At 47.8% G+C, this 21965-nt stretch overlaps 1 protein-coding gene across 8 annotated transcripts in view; it reads left to right on the top strand.

The window, feature by feature from the left end:
- Positions 1-21965, top strand: part of TCP11L1 (t-complex 11 like 1) — a 47623-nt gene extending 25658 nt beyond the window's left edge. For 7 of the 8 annotated variants that reach the window (XM_089327702.1, XM_008269545.5, XM_008269558.5 and 4 more), the window contains 5 exons: positions 750-886; positions 4139-4335; positions 7075-7256; positions 8087-8259; positions 17372-21965. In XM_089327702.1, the coding sequence (XP_089183828.1) occupies positions 750-886; positions 4139-4335; positions 7075-7256; positions 8087-8259; positions 17372-17574 (892 nt within the window). In that variant the 3' untranslated portion in view covers positions 17575-21965. Of the gene's footprint in view, positions 1-749; positions 887-4138; positions 4336-7074; positions 7257-8086; positions 8260-8869; positions 9867-17371 lie in introns of those variants that run through there. The other variant, XM_089327711.1, reaches the window with a different exon arrangement.

Raw genomic sequence — 21965 nt, 5'->3', positions numbered from 1 at the left:
TGGGAAGACCACAGCAATTCGGGAGAAGATTTGGGAGTAGCAGAGGGAGGGCCACAGGGTATGGATGGAGAAGGGTTTGAATAACCCTCAGTCTGTGTATCCTTTCCCATACTTTGGGCCCTTCCACTTATTCTGTCACGTAGTGTACAGTCGGTCCCAAAGGGCATCAGGGGACTTTGGAGTCCATTTGATCCTGTTCCTGCTTCTGCATAAGACCATGACTACACTTGCACATTAGGTTCTTAAAGCCTGCAGATAGGTGCTTAGCAGATCTTGACACGTGACAAGGTTTTGGTATGTGACGACAGCAGGATCAAAGTTGGGTCCTTGACATCAGGTCAGGTGAACTAGCTCCCAGCCTCACCTTCCGGTCCTTCCTCTGTGGCTGCCATGAGGGCTGGCGCCGAGCGAGAGACAAGTGAGGTTCTGGGCTAGAAAGGCAGCAGAGGAAGCTGCATTTGCTTCAGGGCAAGCAACAAGGATACGGGGATAGAGGACAGCTTCAGAGTTCTCAGGCTTTTCACATTGTTGTTTAAATGTCTTTTTCCTAAATTTGTTTTTCTTAGTACTTTCTTTTTTCAAAGTTTTCTTGCTGTCTTTTCTGAAACGAAAAGATGGTTTCAAATCAGCTTACCTTTCTCCTCTGAAACCATAATTCCAAAAATACCTGTTTCTAATTCCCGTCACCCATCTCCTCTAAAACCACATTGCTGAAAATACCTGGTTCTAAATCCTCTCCTCCCTTTCAGGGCAATATTTTCTGTGCTGGACCTGATGAAAGTGGACATGGCGAACTTTGCTGTCAGCAGCATTCGACCGCACCTCATGCAGCAATCAGTTGAGTATGAAAGGAAGAAGTTTCAAGAGCTTTTGGAGAAGCAGCCAAGTATGTTCAGAGCTTTGTGGAGCTCCTTGGTTGTCTGTGTTTTTTTTTTCATTTAAGTTGCTGTAGCTGCTTTTTTTTTTTTTTTTTTTTTTTTTTTTTTATTTTATTTTATTTGAAAGGCAGATACAGAGAGAGAGAAGGGGAGAAAGAGAAAGACAATGAGCTTCTATCTGGTTCACCCCCCAGATGGCTGCAACAGCCAGGGCTGGGCCAGGCTGAAGCCAAGAGCTTCTTCTGGGTCTCCCACATGGGTAGCAGGGGCCCAAGCACTTGCACCATCCTCTGCTGCTTTCCCAGGCACATTAGCAGGGAGCTGGATCAGAAGTGGAGCAGCTGGAACACGAACAGGGCCCATATGACATGTTGGCACTGCAGGCAGAGGCTTAACCTTCTATGCCACAGTGCCGGGCCCTTAACGGTACTGTTTTTTGTTTGTTTTTTGTTTTGTTTTGACAGGCAGAGTGGATAGTGAGAGAGAGAGACAGAGAGAAAGGTCTTCCTTTTGCCGTTGGTTCACCCTCCAATGGCCGCCACACTATGCTGATCCGAAGGCAGGAGCCAAGTGCTTCTTCTGGTCTTCCCTGAGGTGCAGGGCCCAAGCACTTGGGCCATCCTCCACTGCCTTCTCGGGCCACAGCAGAGAGCTGGCCTGGAAGAGGGGCAGCCAGGAAAGAATCCAGCACCCCGACCGGGACTAGAACCCGGTGTGCCGGCGCTGCTAGGTGGAGGATTAGCCTATTGAGCCGCGGCGCCGGCTAGTGTTTTCTTAATGGTAGTGTTTTCAAAAGAAAACTAAAATTCGGTGTGAGAATAGTCTAAGTTGAGGAAGGAAAAGTATAACATGTTAGGACTACAGTTAGAGCTGTGAAGCATTTGAAAAGAAAATTTAACTGACAGGAAGAACAATGGGGGATATGAGAACAGAAATGAAAGAACATGGGAGTGCTAATTTAAATAGTTAATGAAAATGCCAGTTTAAGGTAAATTGTATCCTTGTTATTTATTTTTTTAAAGATTTATTTACGGGGGTTGGCACTATCGTACAGCAGGTAAAACTGCTGCCTATAATGCCAGCATCCCATATGAGCATCGGTTTGAGACCTGGCTCTTCCACTTCCAGTCCAGCTCCTTGCTAATGTGCCTGGGAAAGCAGCATAAGATGGTCCAAGTGCTTGGGCCCCTGCACCCATTTGGGAGATCAAGAAGAAGCTCCTGGCTTCGGCCTGACCCAACCCTAGCCATTCTGGCCATTTAAGGAGTGAACCAGCGGATGGAAGATCTCTCTCTCTCTCTCTGTCCTTTCTTTCTCTGTAACTTTGCCTTTCAAATACATAAATGCTTAAAAAAAGATTTATATACTTATTTATTTCAAAGGCAGAGTGTCCGAGAGAAAGGTCTGGGCCAGGCTAAAACCAGGAAACAGGAACTCCATCCTGGTGTCTCACATGGATGGCAAGGGCTCAAGTACTTGAGCCATTTTCTGCTACTTTTCCAGGCACATTAACAGGAAGCTGGATTGGAAGCAGAGCAGCCAGAACTTGAACCAGCACTCTGATATGGGATGCCAGCAATGCAAGTGGCAGTTTAATCTGCTGTACCATAATGCTGGCCCCTCTTGGTCTTTTTAAAAATGACAAACTTCATGTCAATTCTGTATGCATAGATCTTTCACACCCAGGAAAAGTCTCATTTCATGAACCTATAGAATCTGAAACTATGTTGTATTTATAGGGTGCTATTTTTGGTCTCTGCATTGGCAGCTGATGTTCTGGGTAAATTTTAGGCTTCAGATGGAGTTTATTGTGAATTCATTTAGCCTCTGACTTTGCTGGTAACAAGACACAGATAGCAGCCTCTGGATAGATCCTGTTACCTGACCAGATTTGAGGCTTCAGTGCCAAGAGCAGTTGAGTCACCCAGCCCCAGACAGAGAAGTCTGAGGTGGTGCTGGGCCCAGGTGGAGTCTGGAAAGAGCAGATCGGAAGCAGCAGCAGCACCGGGAGACTGGCTGACGGTTCCAGGCTTGCACCGAGGGCTGTGCGTGCCTTGTCATTCATAATCCTGATGCAGCAAGCCCATGAGTTTAGCGCTGTTTTTTAAGTCTGACAGATATGGGAAACAGGTTTTGAGAGACCTTTGACCCGGATTGATTGAGCACACTCTGAACCAGTGACCAGTGTCATAGAGATTGAGGGTCCTGGGGGCACAGTTTTACAGGCCGAGGAGTCTTTTTTTTTTTTTTTTTTTAAAGATTTATTTATTTATTTGAAAGTCAGAATTACACAGAGAAGGAGAGGCAGAGAGAGACAGATATCTTCCAACTTCTGGTTCATTCCCCCAAATGGCTGCAACAGTCAGGACTGGACCAGGCAGGGGCCGGGGGCCAGGAGCTTCATCCATGTCTCCCACATGGATGCAGGGGCTCAAAGACATGGGCCATCTTCTACTGCTTTCTCAGGTAGATCAACAGAGAGGCAGATTGGAAGTGGAGGAGCTGGGACTCTGACCGGCACCCACATGGGACGCTGGAGCTGCAGATAGCAGATTAATCCGCTGCCCCACAGCACAATCGTCTGCCCACTGGGTTTTAAAGAGGAGAGCATTGGCAGAGCTGCAGCACCTGCCGGGACCCAGCAGATCACTCTTTGCTAAGCTAACTTGCACAAGATCTCCTTATTCTTTCTCTACACCCCTCAGAGTGCCCGCTGCACTAATCAGTTTAGAAAAGTAGAGAGAGTGTGAGGGCTGATGGGAGCCAGCTCCACATGCTGAGTTACACGCCAGGTACCGTGAGGCCAGAAGTGCACAAGACCGGTAGATGAAGATTAGACAAGAGAAGGCCTCACGATCAGCATAGTGGAGACTTGCCTCAGGGACCTTTGAGCTGGTATCTCATCCCGCCTGAGTCCAGCCGTCACCAGAGCCCTCAGCCGTGTCTCCTGTAGTGGTCAGGATGGGCGAAGGGAAGGGAATGACAGTTTGTTTACACCTGGCAGGTGGCCAGGCCTGGCCAGGTGCCACGTCCCAGTGTTCATGATCGCATTTAATCTGCACAGGGGCCTGTGAGGCAGGTGTTGTAAATGTCTTCAGATCAGGAATTCAGTAATCAGGTTAGGACTTGCCTGAGGTTACACAGCTGGGGATTGCAGCGCCGTGGTTTGAACGGAGTACTTCTCCGTCCGAAGTTCATACTCCATCCTGTGTCACACTGCCTAGGGGTCACGGTAAGAGTCACAGCTTTGTTTTTCTCAGATTCCCTGGACTTTGTCACACAGTGGCTAGAAGAAGCCTCAGATGACCTTATGACTCAGAAGCGTAAGTCTGCGCTGCCAGCCGGGGAAGAGGTGGCCGGCTCTAGGGACACCCCCGTGCTGAGTCCTGTCGCTGTCCAGAACTACGCATACCTGAAGCTTCTGAAATGGGACCACCTCCGGAGACCTTTCCCTGAAGTAGGTGCTCCTGTGCGCGCACTCACGCTTCTTGCTGTGCCGCTGATCTTCTTTAAAAGAATACCTTGTTTTCCGGTAAAATTCACGTCACAGACAATTCTCTTTTTAAGTGGACAACTTAGTAGTTTTTAGTGTATCTGCCAAATACGCAAACATTATCACCATTTAATTTAGAGCATTTTCACCACCCCAAAACGGACTTCTGTACCCATTAGCATTTCCAGTCCCTTCCCTCCTCCCTCCAGCCCCTGGTAACCACTCAGCTGTTTTCCCATCTCTGTGGATTTGCCTATTTTGGATATTTTATGTAAATAGAATCCCAACATATTGGCCTTTGATGTCCAGCTTTTTTCACTGGAGATAATATTCATCCATGTTCTCTTAGGTACCTCTACTTTATTTATTTTTTATTGTATTTTTAAAAAGATTTTATTTATTTAAAAGGCAGAGCTACAGAGAGGCAGAGAGAGAGAGAGAGGTCTAAAATCTTCTGATTTACTCACCAAATGGCTACAATAGCTGGAGCTGAACTGATCCAAAGCCAAGAACTAGGAGCTTCCTCTGGGTCTTCCATGTGGGTGCCTGGGCCCCAGCACCTGGGCCATCTTCTGCTGCTTTCCCAGGCCATAGCAGAGAGCTGGATTGGAAGTGGAGCAGCTGGGACTCGAACCAGCACCCATATGGGATGCTGGCACTGCAGGTGCTTTACCTGCTGGGCCACAGTGCTGACCCCTATTGTATTTTTATGGTGGTAAAATACACAGAACATAAAATATACCCTTTTGATCATTTTAAGTGTACAATTCAGTGGTGGTAAGTACATTCATATTGTTGTTCAGTCATCACCCTCTCCATTTCCTATCATCCCAAACTGTGAAACTCTACCTGTCATACCATAATTTCAGAGTCCCACCAATACCCTGGCCCCTGGAACCCTGACTACTGTAGTACCCTCATCGAAGTGAATCATACCCCGTTCTTTTGTGTTTGGCTTCTTTCATTTAGCATCATGTCTTTGAGGTTCAGCCTTGGTGTATTATGCATAAGCATTTTCTTCATTTTTAAGGCTGAATATTGTATTCCACTGGGTGAACAGGACACATTTTATTTCTTCATTCATCAACTGATGAACACACGGGTTGCTTCCACCTTCAGCTGTTTTGAGTTATGCTTCTGAATGAACATTCATGTACGAGTTTTTATGTGCACAGAGGATTAGAATTGCTGGGCTACGTGGCGTCTTTAACGTGCTGAGGAGCTGCCAAGTTTTCCCAAAGCAATTGCATCATTTCACAGTCCCACCAGCAATGCCTGATGCTTGCAGTTTGTGCCACTGATTTGTATCCTGTCTTAAAGCCACAGTAGTGGCGTTGCTTTATAGCGCTGTTAGAGGAGCTTCCTTGCCTTCCAGCTGAGCACACTTTTGTCTTCTGATGTTTTCCCGGTGACTACCTGTCCTGCAGACCTGTTTCAGAGCATGCCTACCAAGAGGGCTCCCACTTTGTCTGTAAATGGCTGTTGGGGTGTATGGACATCCCCACCCCATTTTCTCGGGCACTTAAGCTCCTTATCTCTAGCCACAGATCCTGCTACTTCTCTAAATATCTCTCTCAAAAGTTCCTGATTTTTCCTTTCAAGATGCTGTAAGTTTAGGTTTCATCTCCCACCTCCGAGTCCCCTGCTTTGTGCAGGAGCAGGCTCTGCAGGGGTGTGGCCTGCTGGGGAGTGTGTGCCTGCCTTTCTGTATGTCAGGTGGCGGGCTTTCTGCTGGTGGGACAAGCCAGCCTGACGCGTCCCTGAAGGAACCGTAGCTAAGTGGTACCTTTCCCCAGGGCCGGAGCTCTGCTCTTGGAGCTGAGCCTTGGAGAGCTTTTGCTCAGTTACAGGATATTCTTGGGAGAGCAGAGGGAAGTACAAGAGCTCAGGTGGGGAGTCCCTTGAGGCCTGTCTGTTCACCAGCAGAGCACCCACAGTCTTCAGAGGTAACTGTCACTTCTCAGAAGAATTCTGGGCTGTGGTCCCAGTTGCCACTGTCCTGATTTGGTGCGCCGCAGCCTTTCACTGCAAGACTGACCCTGGGTTATTTGATGAACCAGTGAAAGCTCTTGCGCCACGTTCACCCTCACTGTGCCCGGGGGCTGCCTCTAACCCTGCAGAGCTGTTGTGCTTTCCTGGCGGCTCTGGGTTGTCGAATGTCCATCCTCTCCCATTCCCTTTCCTTCTCCTTAGCAGCTCCTGAGAGCCTCCTTTCGCTGGCACTGCCCACCCCCTCGCCCCGCCCCCACCAGCACAGTGCACCTGCTGTCCTGCTTTGCTGGGGGCCCGGGGAGCTTTGCCACAGCACTTGGAGCAGTCCTGGACAGTGTCGGACAAGTTGGCGCCCTGGCGCTGCTCCTTGTTCCTCTTGCCCCTGGTGACACAGATCTCAATGATCGAACGCTGGCCCTGCAGGCCGCTGTGCACTTTCACAGCAGTCCTGCAAAGTAGGAGGAGCCCAGCAGGATCGGCTGCCGTTAGAGCTTTCGGAGCTGGGGTCTCTCCCCAGGGCTGCCCCGTGCTCTTCATGAACATGAATCCTGCATCCTTCCTGAGGAAGAAGGGGCACCCAAGTGGTTCACCTGTGACTCCCAGTAACTGAAAATCCCCAGGGGAGCGGCAGGGGCCGGCTTGGCACTGTGGCCCAGCGCCCCCTGCTGGCCAGCCCAAGCCCCCGCTGAGCCAAGGCCCTGTGTGTTGCAGACAGTGCTGATGGACCAGGCCCGCTTCCAAGAGCTGCAGCTCCAGCTGGAGCACCTGACCGTGCTGGGAGCTGTGTTGCTGGTCACATTCAGCATGGCAGCCCCAGGAATTTCCAGCCAGGCCGACTTTGCGAGGAAACTCAAGACGATGGTGAAGATTCTGCTAACCGATATGCACCTGCCGTAAGTGACTGAGAGCCTTTAATGGATGGGGGGTGAGGTTGGGGGTGGGGGCAGACAGCCGACTGGGGTGGGAGTGTCTCCAGGAGCTGAGAGGGAGGCCTGCTGCCTAATTATTCACAGGAGGAGCCCATGGCAGATGTTCAGGCCAGGAAGCTGCAAGTGTGCCTGAGGCCCTTGGACGGTGCAGCCTGGGCTGTCACCTGTGTCCCCCACAGCTGCTAGAACTTCTCCTTCAAAGCTACCAGTGAGAGAGGCCGTGTCCAAGGTTTCTCTGGGGGTCTGGCCCTGTGCTCCACCCTGTGCCCTGGCACTCAGGGGCTGGCACAGGGTTGTTTCCAGCAGTGAGTCCAGGGCGTGTTGTCCTATCCAAGGATCTGGACCCAGAACAGAGACAGCAACCTTCTCAGAACTCTGGACAGCAGGAGGGCTCCCCACAGCTGGAAGGGAGTCTGGGCCCCAGGGGATCATAGTGGCAATGCTTTTTTAACGTTTGGATTTTAGTTTTCGTTGTTATTCTTTATTTTAAAACAGTTCAGATGCTAAAGTGTTTCAAAAAGTCAAAAGGAACAAAAGAGCATCTGGTGGAAACTGTCTCACAGCCACCAGGCTCCGGGCTTCTTGGGTGTCCTGCCCGGGGCTATCTTGGGACAGACTCCAGTGAGCGCCAGGCCTGCTTCCTGGCGCCCAGGCCCACCGAGCTCTGGGAACGGAAGCCCCCCAGGCGGGCCCGAGGGGAGGGGCGTGGGCGGCGCCAGGAGGGGCTACCAGGAGGGGCTACCGGGCTGCTTGTTCATCAGCCTGCTCTCTCCGGCTTCCCCTTCCCTTCCCAGCTCCTTCCAGCTGAGGGATGCCCTGACCACCATCGGGGAGAAGGTCTGCCTGGAGGTGAGCAGCTGCCTCGCCCTGTGTGGGGCCGCCCCCTGCACCCCGGACAAGGAGACAGCGCTCAAGGGCCACATCCAGGCACTGGCCAGTGCCGATGAGCCGGTCCGCAGGCTCATGGGTACGTGTGTGAGTGGTAAGGGGGCGGCGGGCGGGGACTGTGTCCCTGAGGCGACTAGTGCTGGTGGTGGGGGGCGGCCTGGGACCCCGAGGGAGCTGACGTGGGGGTCCCAGCGCCCACCGTGCGGCTCGGCAGGCCTGGCTGGGAAGCGGTGGGTCAGACGTCAAAAGAAGGAAAGGAATAAAGAGGGGCCTGCGCTGTGGCACAGCGGGTAAAGCCACTGCTGCCTACGGTGTGGGTGTCTCATTTGGGCACGGGTCCAAAACCCGGCTTCCCATCCAGCTCTCAGCTATCCCTGGGAAAGCAATAGAAGAAGGCCCAAGTGCTTGAGCCCCTGCACCCAAGTTGGGAGACCTTGAAGAAGCTCCTGGCTCCTAGCTTCAGATTGGTGCAGCTCCAGCCGTTGTAGCCAATTGAAGAGTGAACCAATGGATGGAAGATCTCTCTCTCTCTCTCTCTCTCTCTCTCTCTCTCTCTCTCTCTCATTCTCTCTCATTCTCTCTCATTCTCTCTCTGTGTAACTCTGACTTTCTTTCCTTTTTTATTATTATTTGACAGGCAGAGTTAGAGACAGAGAGAAAGGTCTTCCTTCTGTTGGTTCATTCTCCAGATGGCTGCTACGGCCGGCACTGCGCCAATCCAAAACCAGGAGCCAGGTGCTTCCTCCTGGTCTCCCATGAGGGTGCTGGGTCCAAGCACTTGGGCCATCCTCCTGCCCTCCTGGGCCACAGCAGAGAGCTGGACTGGAAGAGGAGCAACTGGGACTAGAACCCGGCGCCCACATGGGATGCCGGCGCTGCAGGCGGAGGATTAACCAAGTGAGCCACAGTGCCAGCCCCAATTCTGACTTTCAAATAAATAAATCTTTAAAAAAAAAAAAAAAAAAGAAGGAAGGAAGGAATAAGGAAGGAGTGGGGAGGTCAGGATGGGAAGTATCACTGTACACCCAGGTCTATATATATGAAATACACAAAATTTGTTCCCCCTTTGTAAATAAAAGTTATTTTTTAAAAAAGCACAAGTGCCATCATAAATGTAAGGTCAGAGAAAAGGAGTGTGTGTTCATATTTAATGTGATATAAATAATTTCCTTCTTTATAGATTCTTAGAAGCAAGCTTTCTGAAAATATACCAGGAGGAAAAGCAATTGTAACCTGTAACAAAATAAGCAAAGTGCCATCAAGCATAGTGGGAGGTGGCTTTGAGCCATAGTTTGTAATTAGCCTTACTTCATATCAGGATGAGTTAGTAATCTGCCCATTAGTAATCTCTTGAGTTTTGAAAAAAAAGATGACTGAGCATGGATGTATTTTTTTCAAGAAGCTCTTTTTTCAAGAAAATTTTATTTTAAGGTGAACAGATGCCATGTATTTCATATATAAAGCCCTTTTGCCAGTTGGCTAACAGTTTATTTGTTGAAACTACAAAAATACTTAACTCATCAAAACAGTGCTGCTGAATGCATTAATATATAAAGGTATCAGATTGTTCATAATAAAAGTGATTCCAGGCTCCTGCTCATGTGCACCTTGGGAGGCAGCAGGTGACGGTTCAAGTAGTTGTGTCCCTGCCGCTCATATGGGGCACCTGGATTGAGTGTCTGGCTCCCAGCTTCAGCCTGGCCCAGCTCTAGCCGTTACGGTCGTTTGGGGGAGTGAACCGCAGCTGGAAGCTTTCTCGCTGTTTCTCTCTCAAATAATTTTTTTAAAATTCTATATTAGCTGCTACTTTTCACCTTCACAATAGTGACACTGCAGATGAAAAGTTCCATTAATTAGCTTGACTTAATCATTCTGTAATATATGCTTATTTTAAAACATGCGCACTGTGAATATATGCAGTCATTTGTCAGTTATACCTGAGAAAAGCTTAAGAGGAATTCTGTTTTATGGGTGATCAAGGAGCACAGTGTTTACTTTTTAAAATTCAGATTAAAATCTTTAGCCTGACTTAATTATGTTTTTTCCCCCCAAAGAAACTTAAGGAGTACAAATTCCATAAGTACAACTTTAGAAATATAGTGATTCTTTCCACCACACCTGCCCTCCCACACCAACTCCCACCACACCACCTCTTCTCTCTCCCATTCCCAGTCCCATTCTCCATTAAGATTCCATTTTCAATTAACTTTATACATAGAAGATCAACTCTATACTAAGTAAAGATTTCAACAGTTTGCACACACACACACACACACACACACACAAACAGAACAAGTTTTACAGTTAATTCTTTTTTTTTTTTTTTTTGACAGGCAGAGTGGACAGTGAGAGAGAGAGACAGAGAGAAAGGTCTTCCTTTGCCGTTGGTTCACCCACCAATGGCCGCCGCGGCCGGCGCGCTGCGGCCAGCGCACTGCGCTGATCCGATGGCAGGAGCCAGGAGCCAGGTGCTTTTCCTGGTCTCCCATGGGGTGCAGGGCCCAAGCACTTGGGCCATCCTCCACTGCACTCCCTGGCCACAGCAGAGAGCTGGCCTGGAAGAGGGGCAACCGGGACAGAATCCGGCACCCCGACCGGGACTAGAACCCGGTGTGCCGGCGCCGCAAGGCGGAGGATTAGCCTAGTGAGCCGCGGCGCCGGCCACAGTTAATTCTTATAATACAACTCATTGAGGACAGAGTTCCTGCATGGGAAGTAAGTGCACAGTGACTCCTGTTGTTAACTTAACAGCGATCACCCGAAGCTCTTGACGTGAGCTGCCTTTTGAATCCACAGTCTCCATCAGTATTTAGACAAGGCCATTAGCAAGTGGACGTTCTCTCCTCCCTTCAGAGAAAAGTACATGCTTCTTTGACCCCTTCTTTCCACTGGGGTCTCATTCACAGATCCTTTATGTAGGACATTTTTTGCCACAATGTCCTGGCTTTCCATGCTGGAAATGCTCTTGTGGGCTTTTCAGCCAGACCAGCATGCCTTAAGAGCTGATTCTGAGATCAGAGTACTATTTAAAGCGATGGTCATTCTATGAGTCTGCTGTGTGGACTGCTTTCCAAGTTGGAACATTCTCTCCTTTTTAATTCTATCTATTATTTTTATCAGACACTTGATCCTATTTACATGATGACTTGAACACTTAATCCTATCTGTATGTTCACTTTAACATTTAATATGATCACTTTAACACTTAAGATGGTATTTTTACCACCCAGCTTAATGGGATTTGGGATCCCATGGTAAGTTTGTTTTATTTTATTTTATTTATTTTTTAACAGGTAGAGTTAGACAGTGAGAGGGAGAAAGATGGAGAGAAAAGGTCTTCCTTTTTCTGTTGGTTCATCCCCCAAGTGGCTGCTACGGCCGGTGCACGGGCCAATCCAAAGCCAGGAGCCAGGTGCTTCCTCCTGGTCTCCCATGCGGGTGCAGGGCCCAAGCACTTGGGCCATCCTCCACTGCCTTCCCGGGCCACAGCAGAGAGCTGGCCTGGAAGAGGGGCAACCGGGACAGAATCCTGTGCCCCGACCGGGACTAGAACCCAGGGTGCTGGCGCTGCAGGCGGAGGATTAGCCTAGTGAGCTGCGGCGCTGGCCCCATGGTAAGTTTATAAACTGTACCTTTAGGAGTAAGTCTGCAGGAATGTATGCGGAACTATATAGCTTTGCAGTTACAGGCTTCCTCTTCCCTCTCTTATTTCCACTCTTTATTTTTCACTGAGATCAATTTCAGTTGACTTTAGACACATATGATTAACTCTGATAAGTAAAGAATTCAACAAATAGTATGAAGGAAAATGTTTCCTTGACAGTCAAGACAAGGACTGTTCAACTCATTGCTTTTCAAAGTGTCAATTTCACTTCTATGGATTTTCTTTTAGGTGCTCTATTATCACAGATCAGGGAGAACATATGATATCTGACCCTTTGGGACTGGCTTATTTCACTAAGTATGATGTTTTCCAGATTCATCCATTTTGTTGCAAATGACTGGATTTCATTTTTTTTAACTGTTGTGTAGTATTCCATAGTGCACATATTCCATAGTTTCTTTATCCAGTTTTTGGTTGACATTTAGGTTGATTCCATGTCTTAGCTATTGTGAATTGAGCTACAGTAAACATGGGGGTTCAGATAACTTTTATTTGCTGATTTCATTTCCCTTGGGTAAATTCCCAAAGTGGGATGTCTGGGTCATATGATAAGTCCATATTCAGATTTCTGAGGTATCCCCATCCCCATACTGAGAACGTTTACATTCTTACCAACAGTGGATTAGGGTATCTTTTTTTCCACCTTCTCGCCAGCATTTATTGTTTGTTGATTTCTGTTTGAAAGCCATTCTTACTGGAGTGAGGTGAAGCCTCAATTTGATTTGATTTGTATTTCCCTGACAGCTAGTGATCCCAAACATTTTTTTATGTGTCTGTTGGCCATTTGGATTTTTTCTTTTGAAAAATATCTGTTTAAGACCTTTGCCCATTTCTTATCTGCATTGTTTGTTTTGTTGTTGTGGAGTTTCTTGATCTCCGTATATATTCTGGTTATTAATCCTTTATCAGTTGCATAGTTTGCAAATAATTTCTCCCATTCTGTTGGCTGCTTCTTCACCTTCCTGAGTGTTTCTTTTGCAGTAAAGAAGCTTTCTCAATTTGGTGTAATCCCATTTGTTAATTTTGGCTTTGATTGCCTGTGCCTCTGGGGTCAGGGTTTCCCCAGTGTTCTCTAATAATTTGATGGTATCAGGTCACAGATTTAAGTCTTTAATCCATTTTGAATGGATTTTTATGTGAGGTATAAGGTAGGAGTCCTGCTTCATACTCCTGCCTGTGGAAATCCAGTTTTCCCGGCACCATTTGTTGAAGAGACTGTCCTTGCTCTAGGGATTGGTTTTAGTTCCTTGGTCAAAATAAGTTGGTTATAGATGCTTGGGTTGACTTCTGTCATTTATATTCTGTTCCGTTGGTCTATCCATCTGTTTTTCTATCAATATAGGCTGTTTTGATTATAACTGCCTTGTAATATGCGTTGAAATTTAGTATTGCAATGCCTCAGGCTTCGTTTTTGTTATATAAGATTGCTTTAGCTATTCAAAGTATTCTGTGTTTCCATATGAATTTCACCATCATTTTTTCTAGATCTGAGAAGAATGGCTTTGGTATTTTGATTGGTATTGCATTGAATCTGTAAATTGCTTTCAAAAGAATGGACATTTTGATGATCCTTCTAATCCAAGAAATGAAAGATTTTGCAATTTTTTTGTATCTTTTTTTTCTTTCTTTAGTGTTTTGTAATTCTCATTGTAGAGAACTTTGACATCCTTGGTTAAATTTATTCCAAGATACTTGATTTTGTTTGTAGCTATTGTGAACGGGATTGATTTTAGAAGTTCTTTCTCAGCTGTGGCATCGTCTGTGTATACAAAGGCTGTGGATTTTTCTGCACTGATTTTATACCCTGCTACTTTACCAAATTCTTCTATGAGTTTCAATAGTCTGTTGGTGGAGTCTTTTGGATCCCCTATATATAGAATCATGTCATCTGCAAATAGGGATAGTTTGACTTTCTCGTTCCAGGTTTGTATCCCTTTGATTTCTTTTTCTTTCCTAATGGCTCTGGCTAAAACTTCCAGGACTATATTGAATAGCAATGGTGAGAGTGGCTATCATTGTCTGGTTCTGGATCTCAGTGGGATTGTTTCCAACTTGTCCCCATTCAATAGGATGCTGGGTGTGGGTTTCTCATAAATTGCCTTGATTGTGTTGAGGAATGTCCCTTCCATACCCAATTTGCTTAGAGCTTTCATCATGCAGGAGTGTTGTATTTTATCAAATGCTTTCAATCTATTGAGATAATTATGTGATTTTTGTTCTTCAGTTTTTTAATGTGATGTATTACATTGATTTTGTGAATGTTGAACCATCCTTGCATAACAGGGATAAATCCCACTTGGTCTGGGTGAATGATCTTTCTGATGTATTTGGATTTGATTGGCTAGAATTTTTTTGAGGATTTTTGCATCTATGTTCAATAGGGAAATTGGTCTGTAGTTCTCTTTCACTGTTGCATCTTTTTTGGGTTTAGGAATTAAGGTGATGCTGGCTTCATAGGAAGAATTTGGGAGGATTCCCCCCTTTCAGTTATTTTGAATAGCTTGAGAAGAATTGGAGTTAGTTCTTCTTTAAATGTCTGGTAGAATTCAGCAGTGCAGCCATTTGGTCCCGAACTTTTCTTTGTTGGGAGGGCCTTTATTACTGATTCCATTTCCATCTTGATAATTGGTCTGTTTAGGTTTTCTGTATCTTCATGGCTCAATTTAGGTAGGTTGTATGTGTTCAGGAATCCATTTCTTTTAGGTGTCCCAGTAGGCTAGCATACAGCTCTTCATATGTAATTTCTGATAATTCTTTTGATTTCTTTGGTATCTGTTGTTACACTTCCTTTTTCATCTCTAATTTTATTGATTTGGGTCTTCTTTTTTTGGTTAGTTGGACCAATGGGGTATCATTTTTTTTTTTTTTTTTTTCAGAAAACCAGCTCTTCGTTTTACTGATCTTTTGTATTGTTTGTTTGTTTGTTTCAATGTTGTTGATTTCTTCTCTTTTTAATTATTTCCTTTCTCCTATTTTTGGGTTTGGTTTGCTGTTTTTCTAAATCATGGAGATACATTCATAGCTCATTTTTTTGGTGCCTTTCCAATTTCTTGATGTAGGCACTAATTGCTATAAACTTTCCTCTTACCACTGCTTTTGCTGTATCCCTTAAGTTTTGCTATGTTGTATTGTCATCTTCATTTGTTTCCAGAAATTTTTTGCCTTCTCTTTTGATTTTTTTCTGTGACCCACTGTTCATTCAGGAGCATGTTGTTCAGTCTCCATGTGTTTGCATATGCTCTCAGATTCCTGAGTTGCTGATTTCCAGCTTCACTGTATTGTGGTCTGTTAAGATGCATGGTATGATTTTTATTTTTTTTTAATTTGATGAGACTTCCTTTATGGCCTAGCATGTGGTCAATCCAAGAGAAAGTGCCACACACTGGAGAGAAGAATGTATATGCAATTGTAGGATGAAAATTCTATAGATATCTGTTAGGTCTGTTCTGTCCACAGTGTCAGGGCAGAGTTATAGAGAGGCAGAGACAGAGGCAGAGAGAGAGCGAGGTCTTCCATCTGCTGGTTCACCCCCAAATCAGCTGGGCTGATCTGAAGCCAGGAGCTTCTTCTGGGTCTCCCACATGGGTCCAGGGGCCCAAGGACTTGGGCCGTCTTCTGCTGCTTTCCTAGGGCTTGGCAGAGAGCTGGACTAAAAGCAGAGCAGCCAGAACTTGAACCATATGGGATGCCAGCACTGTAGGCGGTGGCTTTATCCGCTATGCCACAGTGCTGGCCTCTAAATTAAGCTGTTTTAAAGCCTACTTCCCCCTTACCCTGCACAGGTCACAGCAAGGTGAGTTGGGCTCTTGCAGATCTTACAGTATCTGGGTCTTCAAGGTTACATTCTCTGAGTTGGAAGCAAGGTGGGACGGGCTCTGTAACCAGGTCGTGGCTAACAGACTGCTCCTTGTCCTGGTGTCTTGGTTGCTTCATAATATCCAGGGTATCCAGGACAGCCCTGCAGATAAAAACCAGGCCTTGGGTGGGAATGATGCGAGGATCTCGACTTTGGAGTGAAGCTTCCAGCCTTGGGAGCCTTAGAGAGCCACACTAACTTGGGTATGGGGAGCTAGGCCCCAGCCCATTGGTAGGAAGGAAATGAATTGTTTGCACCTGAGAAGATACTCCAGGGCAGGGGTTGGGGTGTGCAGTTAAATGTCCCTATTATTTATTTATTTATTTATTTTTGACAGAGTGGATAGTGAGAGAGAGAGACAGAAAGGTCTTCCTTTGCCGTTGGTTCACCCTCCAATGGCCACCATGGCTGGCGTGCTGCAGCTGGCGCACCGCACTGATCCGATGGCAGGAGCAGGTGCTTCTCCTGGTCTCCCATGGGGTGCAGGGCCCAAGCACCTGGACCATCCTCCACTGCATTCCTGGGCCACAGCAGAGAGCTGGCCTGGAAGAGGGGCAACCGGGACAGAATCCGGCGCCCCGACCGGGACTAGAACCCGGTGTGCTGGCGCTGCTAGGTGGAGGATTAGCCTAGTGAGCCACGGCGCTGGCCCCTATTATTTCTATAATCTGCAAAAAATGTGACACGAGCAAACCTTGTTTGGCTGTTGAGGCTAACAGGAGAGTACAAATGCTTTGAGGGGAGGTGCTAAAAGAGTTAACCAGACTACTGCTCGGAGTGGGGCAGGTTTACGATGCTGGTGGCTTCTGAGGCCCTCAGGAGGCTCAGTGAAGGAAGCTCCTGGTCTTTCACGGCTTCGTGAGAAAAGGCGGATCCCCGTCAGTGGTGCTTGAGTCGTCCCTTTTTCCCCTCTTTATTGAACTTACAGTTCCTGCTGTATTTTGTCCTCCTTTTATGTGACGTCCAGCGATGATGGTTGGTCTCAATATGAGAGCAGAGCAGGTCAGCGCTCAGCTCCCCTTTCATCCATGTACACACCCCTGTGGTCCAAGTGTGTGTGTGCGGGTGTTTTGAGATTTTTTTGTTTTCAAAGAGTTACAGAGAGAGAGAGAAAGATCAATCTTCCATCTGTTGGTTCACTCCCCAGATGGCCACAAGGGCCAGGCTGAGCCAAGTTGAAGCCAGGAGCTAGGGGCATCTTCCAGATTTCCCATGGAGTGCAGGGGTCCAAGCACCTGGGCCATCTTCCACTGCTTTCCCAGGCATTAGCAGGGAGCTGGATTGGAAGTGGAGCAGCCAGGTCTCAAACCAGTGCTTATATGGGATGCCAGTGCTGCTGGTGGTGGCTTAACCTGCTATGCCACAGCTCCTGCCCCACAAATGTGTTTTGAGCTTCTCTGGGGAGCCAGTTCTCATACCAGGCATCGTGCTGGGTGCTGAGGAGAGATGATGAACAAAATAAGTGTGGTGCCTACCTTCATGAAACTGACCTGCTGGAGAGGAAGGAAAACATACAAATGGGGTGAATGTTCAGAAGCAGTGAGGTGCTGTGGGCGGCAAGGAAGAAGGGTTCGGTGAAGACATGGTGGTTAAGCTAAGAGCCAAAGCCTGTCAGAAGTCCGTATGGTTTCTGGAACAAGGAACAACTCACCACTTTCTTTCCCATCACAGAATCCCGAATCCTGACCTTCTTAGAGACCTACCTTGCCTGGGGCCATCAGAAACCGCTGCCCGCAGTACCTGGAGGGTTGGGTCCTGTTCAGAAGGAGCTGGAGGAAGTCGCTGTTAAATTTGTACGCCTGGTCAACTATAACAAGATGGTCTTCTGTCCCTACTATGATGCAATCCTCAGTAAGATCCTCATCAGGTCCTAACGTGGACACCCTGTGCTGCAGCAGTGCTACTCGCCCCTGAACACCTGTTCTCAACTCTAATGTTGCTTTGGAAAATGGCTGTGTAGTACAAGTCTATTTAATAGCTCTGACTCCAAAGGGAAGAATATCATGTATCACTGTTGAGAAATCCACTGGGTTCCACTTTGAGAGATTGTATTTACGAGTGCAAGTTGATAAATCAAAGCAGCTTCCTGTTATCCTGGTTTTGTAGGTAGCTCTCAGCTCTGAAACAGTTGGCTGCCTGTGTGTGCACTCCTTCTCCACCGTGGTTGCAGCAGCCACGGCCTCTCTCTCCTGCGGCCTGGAGTAGGTCTTTCAGACCCTCCTGCCACAGCTCCCACAGGAAGAGACCAAGCCCCGCCTTGCACAGTGGCCACCCAGTATTCTGTGTTGGGAGGGCGCCTGTGGCCTCCCTCCCACAGCACTTCCTCCCTGCCTGCCTAGCCAGGTCCTCAGAGCTCCTTTGTTCCAGAACAGAGTTATTGTTTTAAAAAGCCCGCTCTTCTCCACAGTTACTCACAACCTGAATGATAGCAGCTGTGACTTACAGGATCTTAAAAAAAAAAAGAACTTCATTGGTTTTGTTTTTTTTTCTTTTAAGCCTTGAAAGTTAGGAGGGAATTTTAGAAAATATGTATGTATGTGTATATATGTATTAATGTGAAAGGAAAAATGTGGATTTTACTGAAAAATTCACTTTGATACAAGACACAGATGTACTGATTGAATTAGACTTCTAGAAGGAATTAAAGTGTCTTCAGGGAAAATAGCCCAACCTCAACCTCAGTAATCTCTTAGATAAGGCAGTCACGGAGAATCCCTGGGTTCTCAGCAGTATTTTTCAAGGAACTCCAGTGCTCGGAACTGCTGGCGTGTCATGTGGTCCAGACAGTGATCTGGGTCTCACAGATGAGCTTTTCTGTTAAAGGCCTGTGTGTCGTGTGCGTGCAGTCCACGGGCTTTCCCCAGGGACAGTCTAGCAGGAGCACAGCCGAGGGCCCGTTGGAGTGCTCTCTAGCTGCCCAAATAGCAGGGGTAAAACCGCTGGAGGAAGCCCTTGGTGAGGGGCGTGGCCGGGCAGGACAGAGCCAGAGGGGCCCAGGGAGGGGCTGGGGGAGGAGTCCCTGCAGGCCGCCTGTGACGCCAGGCATCTTAAGTCAGTGGGTACACTGAGGGATGCGAGTTCTTCGGATACATGCGACTCTGCCCGTCGTTTAGTTGGAAACTTACGCTGCATTGTGTGGTCAAGACGTCATTAAAGCTTAGAAACAAGGACGCGACCTCCCTGGCTCCTGCAGAAGGAGAGCTCGGTGAGACGATCCGGGGGCAGCTGCACGGGGACTCGGGCAGATGCCCCTGCTGTGCGTGGGGAAGTGGCTGCACGGACCTTGGCGGGTGGCCCCACAGCAGCACTGGGCAGAGGGCAGACAGAGTGCCAGACCCAGGGCTTCTGGGGAGACCGCAGTGGTCCCAGGGCTCGTACGCAGGACTTGGATCTGATTTTGATGCGTGAACGGATGAGTGATGAACTTAGTTCTAACCCATGGTGATGGGATGCATTTAAAAAATCACTGAGTAGAGTCAGGGCATCTTCAGGGCCCAGGTAGGAGACTGGCGAGCCTGGGGCCTCTGTAAAGCGCAGACAGTGTATTCCAGGGGAGTTGTAAAGAACCAAGTCACACCTGTGCATTGTGAGTGACGTGGCTTCCGGAAGTGTTCTTTGAGGTGGGGGTCGCTGTGGGGCAACGTTGCTCCTGGTGAATGGTGACTGGGCTCCGAGCACCCAGGGATGGCCCGGCTCAGCCTCCGGGCGTCTGGGGCCTGTCCTCCCGCTCCAGGCAGGAGGACAGGAGCTTTGCTGTCACTGCAGGGGGCATCGCCACCCCCGGCCCCTCTTTGCCAGTTTCCGGAAGGCTGCTCTTCTTCCTCATGGGTCCTAGCTTGACAAGCTGGGGCCACTTGAAATCGTGAGGCAGCTCTAGTAAGCAGCTCGCAGCCTTTCTCAGGCCCCTCTACCTCAGTAGTGGACGCGCGCAGCTGGCAAGGCCAAGGGTGAAGGGGGCCGAGTTCAGAGCGCCGGCGTTCCCAGGAGCCTCTGCTGCTCCGGGAAGGTAGTGAGCTCATTTGCTTCCTGGGGTCTCAGAATTAGCAGCAGGGGCCAGGAAATCCGTGCAGTTCACTGCTCCCTCAGGAAACCTTATTAAACATCTGCTTGTATCTCGCTCCCACCCCACAGCCCTCCCTCCAAGACGAAACGTTCTTTGGAGTATACAGTAGCCTTCTTCAGAATCGAATTGATTCTGCATACTACAGAATGATTGGCTGGGACCTGCTTCCTGACGGGTTTGTGGAGACAAGTGCTTCGGCATGAAATCCTGGGTGTCCCTGGTGCAGTACCCGCCTGCCTGGGCACAGGACCGAGCCCTCAGAGCGAGGTCACTATCACCAAGCCTCTTAGACCCGACGCTTTCATGAATGAATGGATGTCTAGAGCAGTAACTGCTGCGTTGTTGGCTCTTGGTTAGGCGGATGGATTCTTAGCCTAAGTGTTTTTGTTTTTTCTTAAACTCTTTTCCTTTTAAATCTAGCTGCAAAATGTGGTTACTTATGTAACCATGTAACACGATTGTAAGTATTCTTCAGATGAGAGCCACACTGATTGGGGGTCTTACTGATTAAATGCAGTGGGTTGGGTGTATGAGAACGTGTTCTCTATGGAGAAAAGTTACCGGTAAGGTTGACTTCCTGGCCTGCAGCAAGCTCACACAGGCCAGCGGTTCTGGGAGGGCTACTCGGCGGCCGGTGTTCGTGGAGGTGCTGCGGTTCTTTTCTGCAAAGCCTTAAGATGCCTGGGAATAGAGGAGAGATTGCCGCCGCCAACCCTGCTGGTGCGTGCCAAAGGGGCCAGGCCTGGGTGCATGGTGTGCAGTGCCCTGCATATGCCCCGTTTCTGAGTACAACATTTCTTTTCCTTTTGAGGTAGGGTGGGAGGGAGGGAAGCCAGGGCTCCTACCTCCGCCACGGTGCATCCTCACGGTGGCCAGTCAGGGCTGGGCTCCCACACCCGCACACTGCGGGACCAGTCGGAACACTGCGCCTTCCAGTCGGAACATCCAGTGGCAAAGTTCCTGATTCAGAGGAAGAGCTGGGTTCAGGTCCTTTTTTCCCCTCTGTTGCCTGTCACTGGCTGTGTGATGGTGGACCAGGCGTTCTCCCTTGGGCCTTTGTATTTTCATCTATAAAATGGAGCACTATTCACTATATTGTTGCTATGGGGATTATGTTTGGTACTGGATATTAGGATCCTGTGTACATAGAGAGGGTCTGTTTATTTTATTAATAATAACGGAGAGCATGGAAGCCCCTACACGTTGATGCCCGTCCGCGTTAGGGGTGGATCCCAGGTTAGCGTCCAGGCTCCCTTCAGTCAAGCGCACTGGGAAGGTTTTCTCCCATCGTCTCCCACGGCTGTTTCCTCTCATCGCCTCCTGCAGACTTACCGTTCCTTACCACCCAGCGTTCACCTCTATAAGTAACTACAATGATCTTTGCAATTGTATTTATAGTAGATTTTTGTATTATATAATTATTTTAGTGGATACCATTTTTATTCACAGGCAACCTCACGGGTGGGGAAGGGGATAACCTTTAAGCCCAAATCAGCTCCATTTATTAACCTATTAAATGTTCACCGGTACTTTCAGAAATAGCCAGAGACCTAAAAATCAGTGTCAGAAGCCTAAACAGGCAGGGTTTTACCTAAAACTCTCCTCGTGTGGATTTCTGTTATGCCTGACTTAACTTTTGAACCTAAGAACCAGAAATACACTGTCATCCTGGTGTGACCAAGGGCACTTGCTCGAATTTGAATCAGATGTGTGATGTTAGCAGCACTGGCTAAACTTGACTCCCCGTAAGCCCAACAATTTTTAAGCTCGCTTTATCTGAACTAAACACGGAGAACTTTGAACTGCAACATCTAACTAAAACTAACCTTCAAGCTGAAGTCATACTATTGCTTTTCTCTCTTACTCGTGTTGCCTCTGCCTTTTAGAGCACTGTCCTCCTTAATGCCCACGGCAGAACTCTGGTCGTGTTCACACAGGGAAGGAAGTTTAGCAAATGGCTGGGCTGTTTTTCTTACTCCCAAAGTTTGGTAAGCTGACACTTCTGTTGAATGATTAAGATGTACTTAAATCAGTAACATGTACCTGAATTGTGTTACTTGGTGAATAACCATTTTAATGAAGTTTGCTTTGGGAATGGAAATGTAAGAAAACAGAATGTGAACCTGGTGATTTATGTATCAACTACAGGTCAACAGAGGATTATATAAAATTACTAAATAAATTCATAATTATTGACCCAGA

The sequence above is a fragment of the Oryctolagus cuniculus genome, chromosome 1, assembly GCF_051225735.1.
Source record: "Oryctolagus cuniculus isolate XC-2025 breed Fujian yellow rabbit chromosome 1, ASM5122573v1, whole genome shotgun sequence".
NCBI lineage: Eukaryota > Metazoa > Chordata > Mammalia > Lagomorpha > Leporidae > Oryctolagus > Oryctolagus cuniculus.
This window is presented reverse-complemented; position numbering and strand designations above follow the sequence as displayed.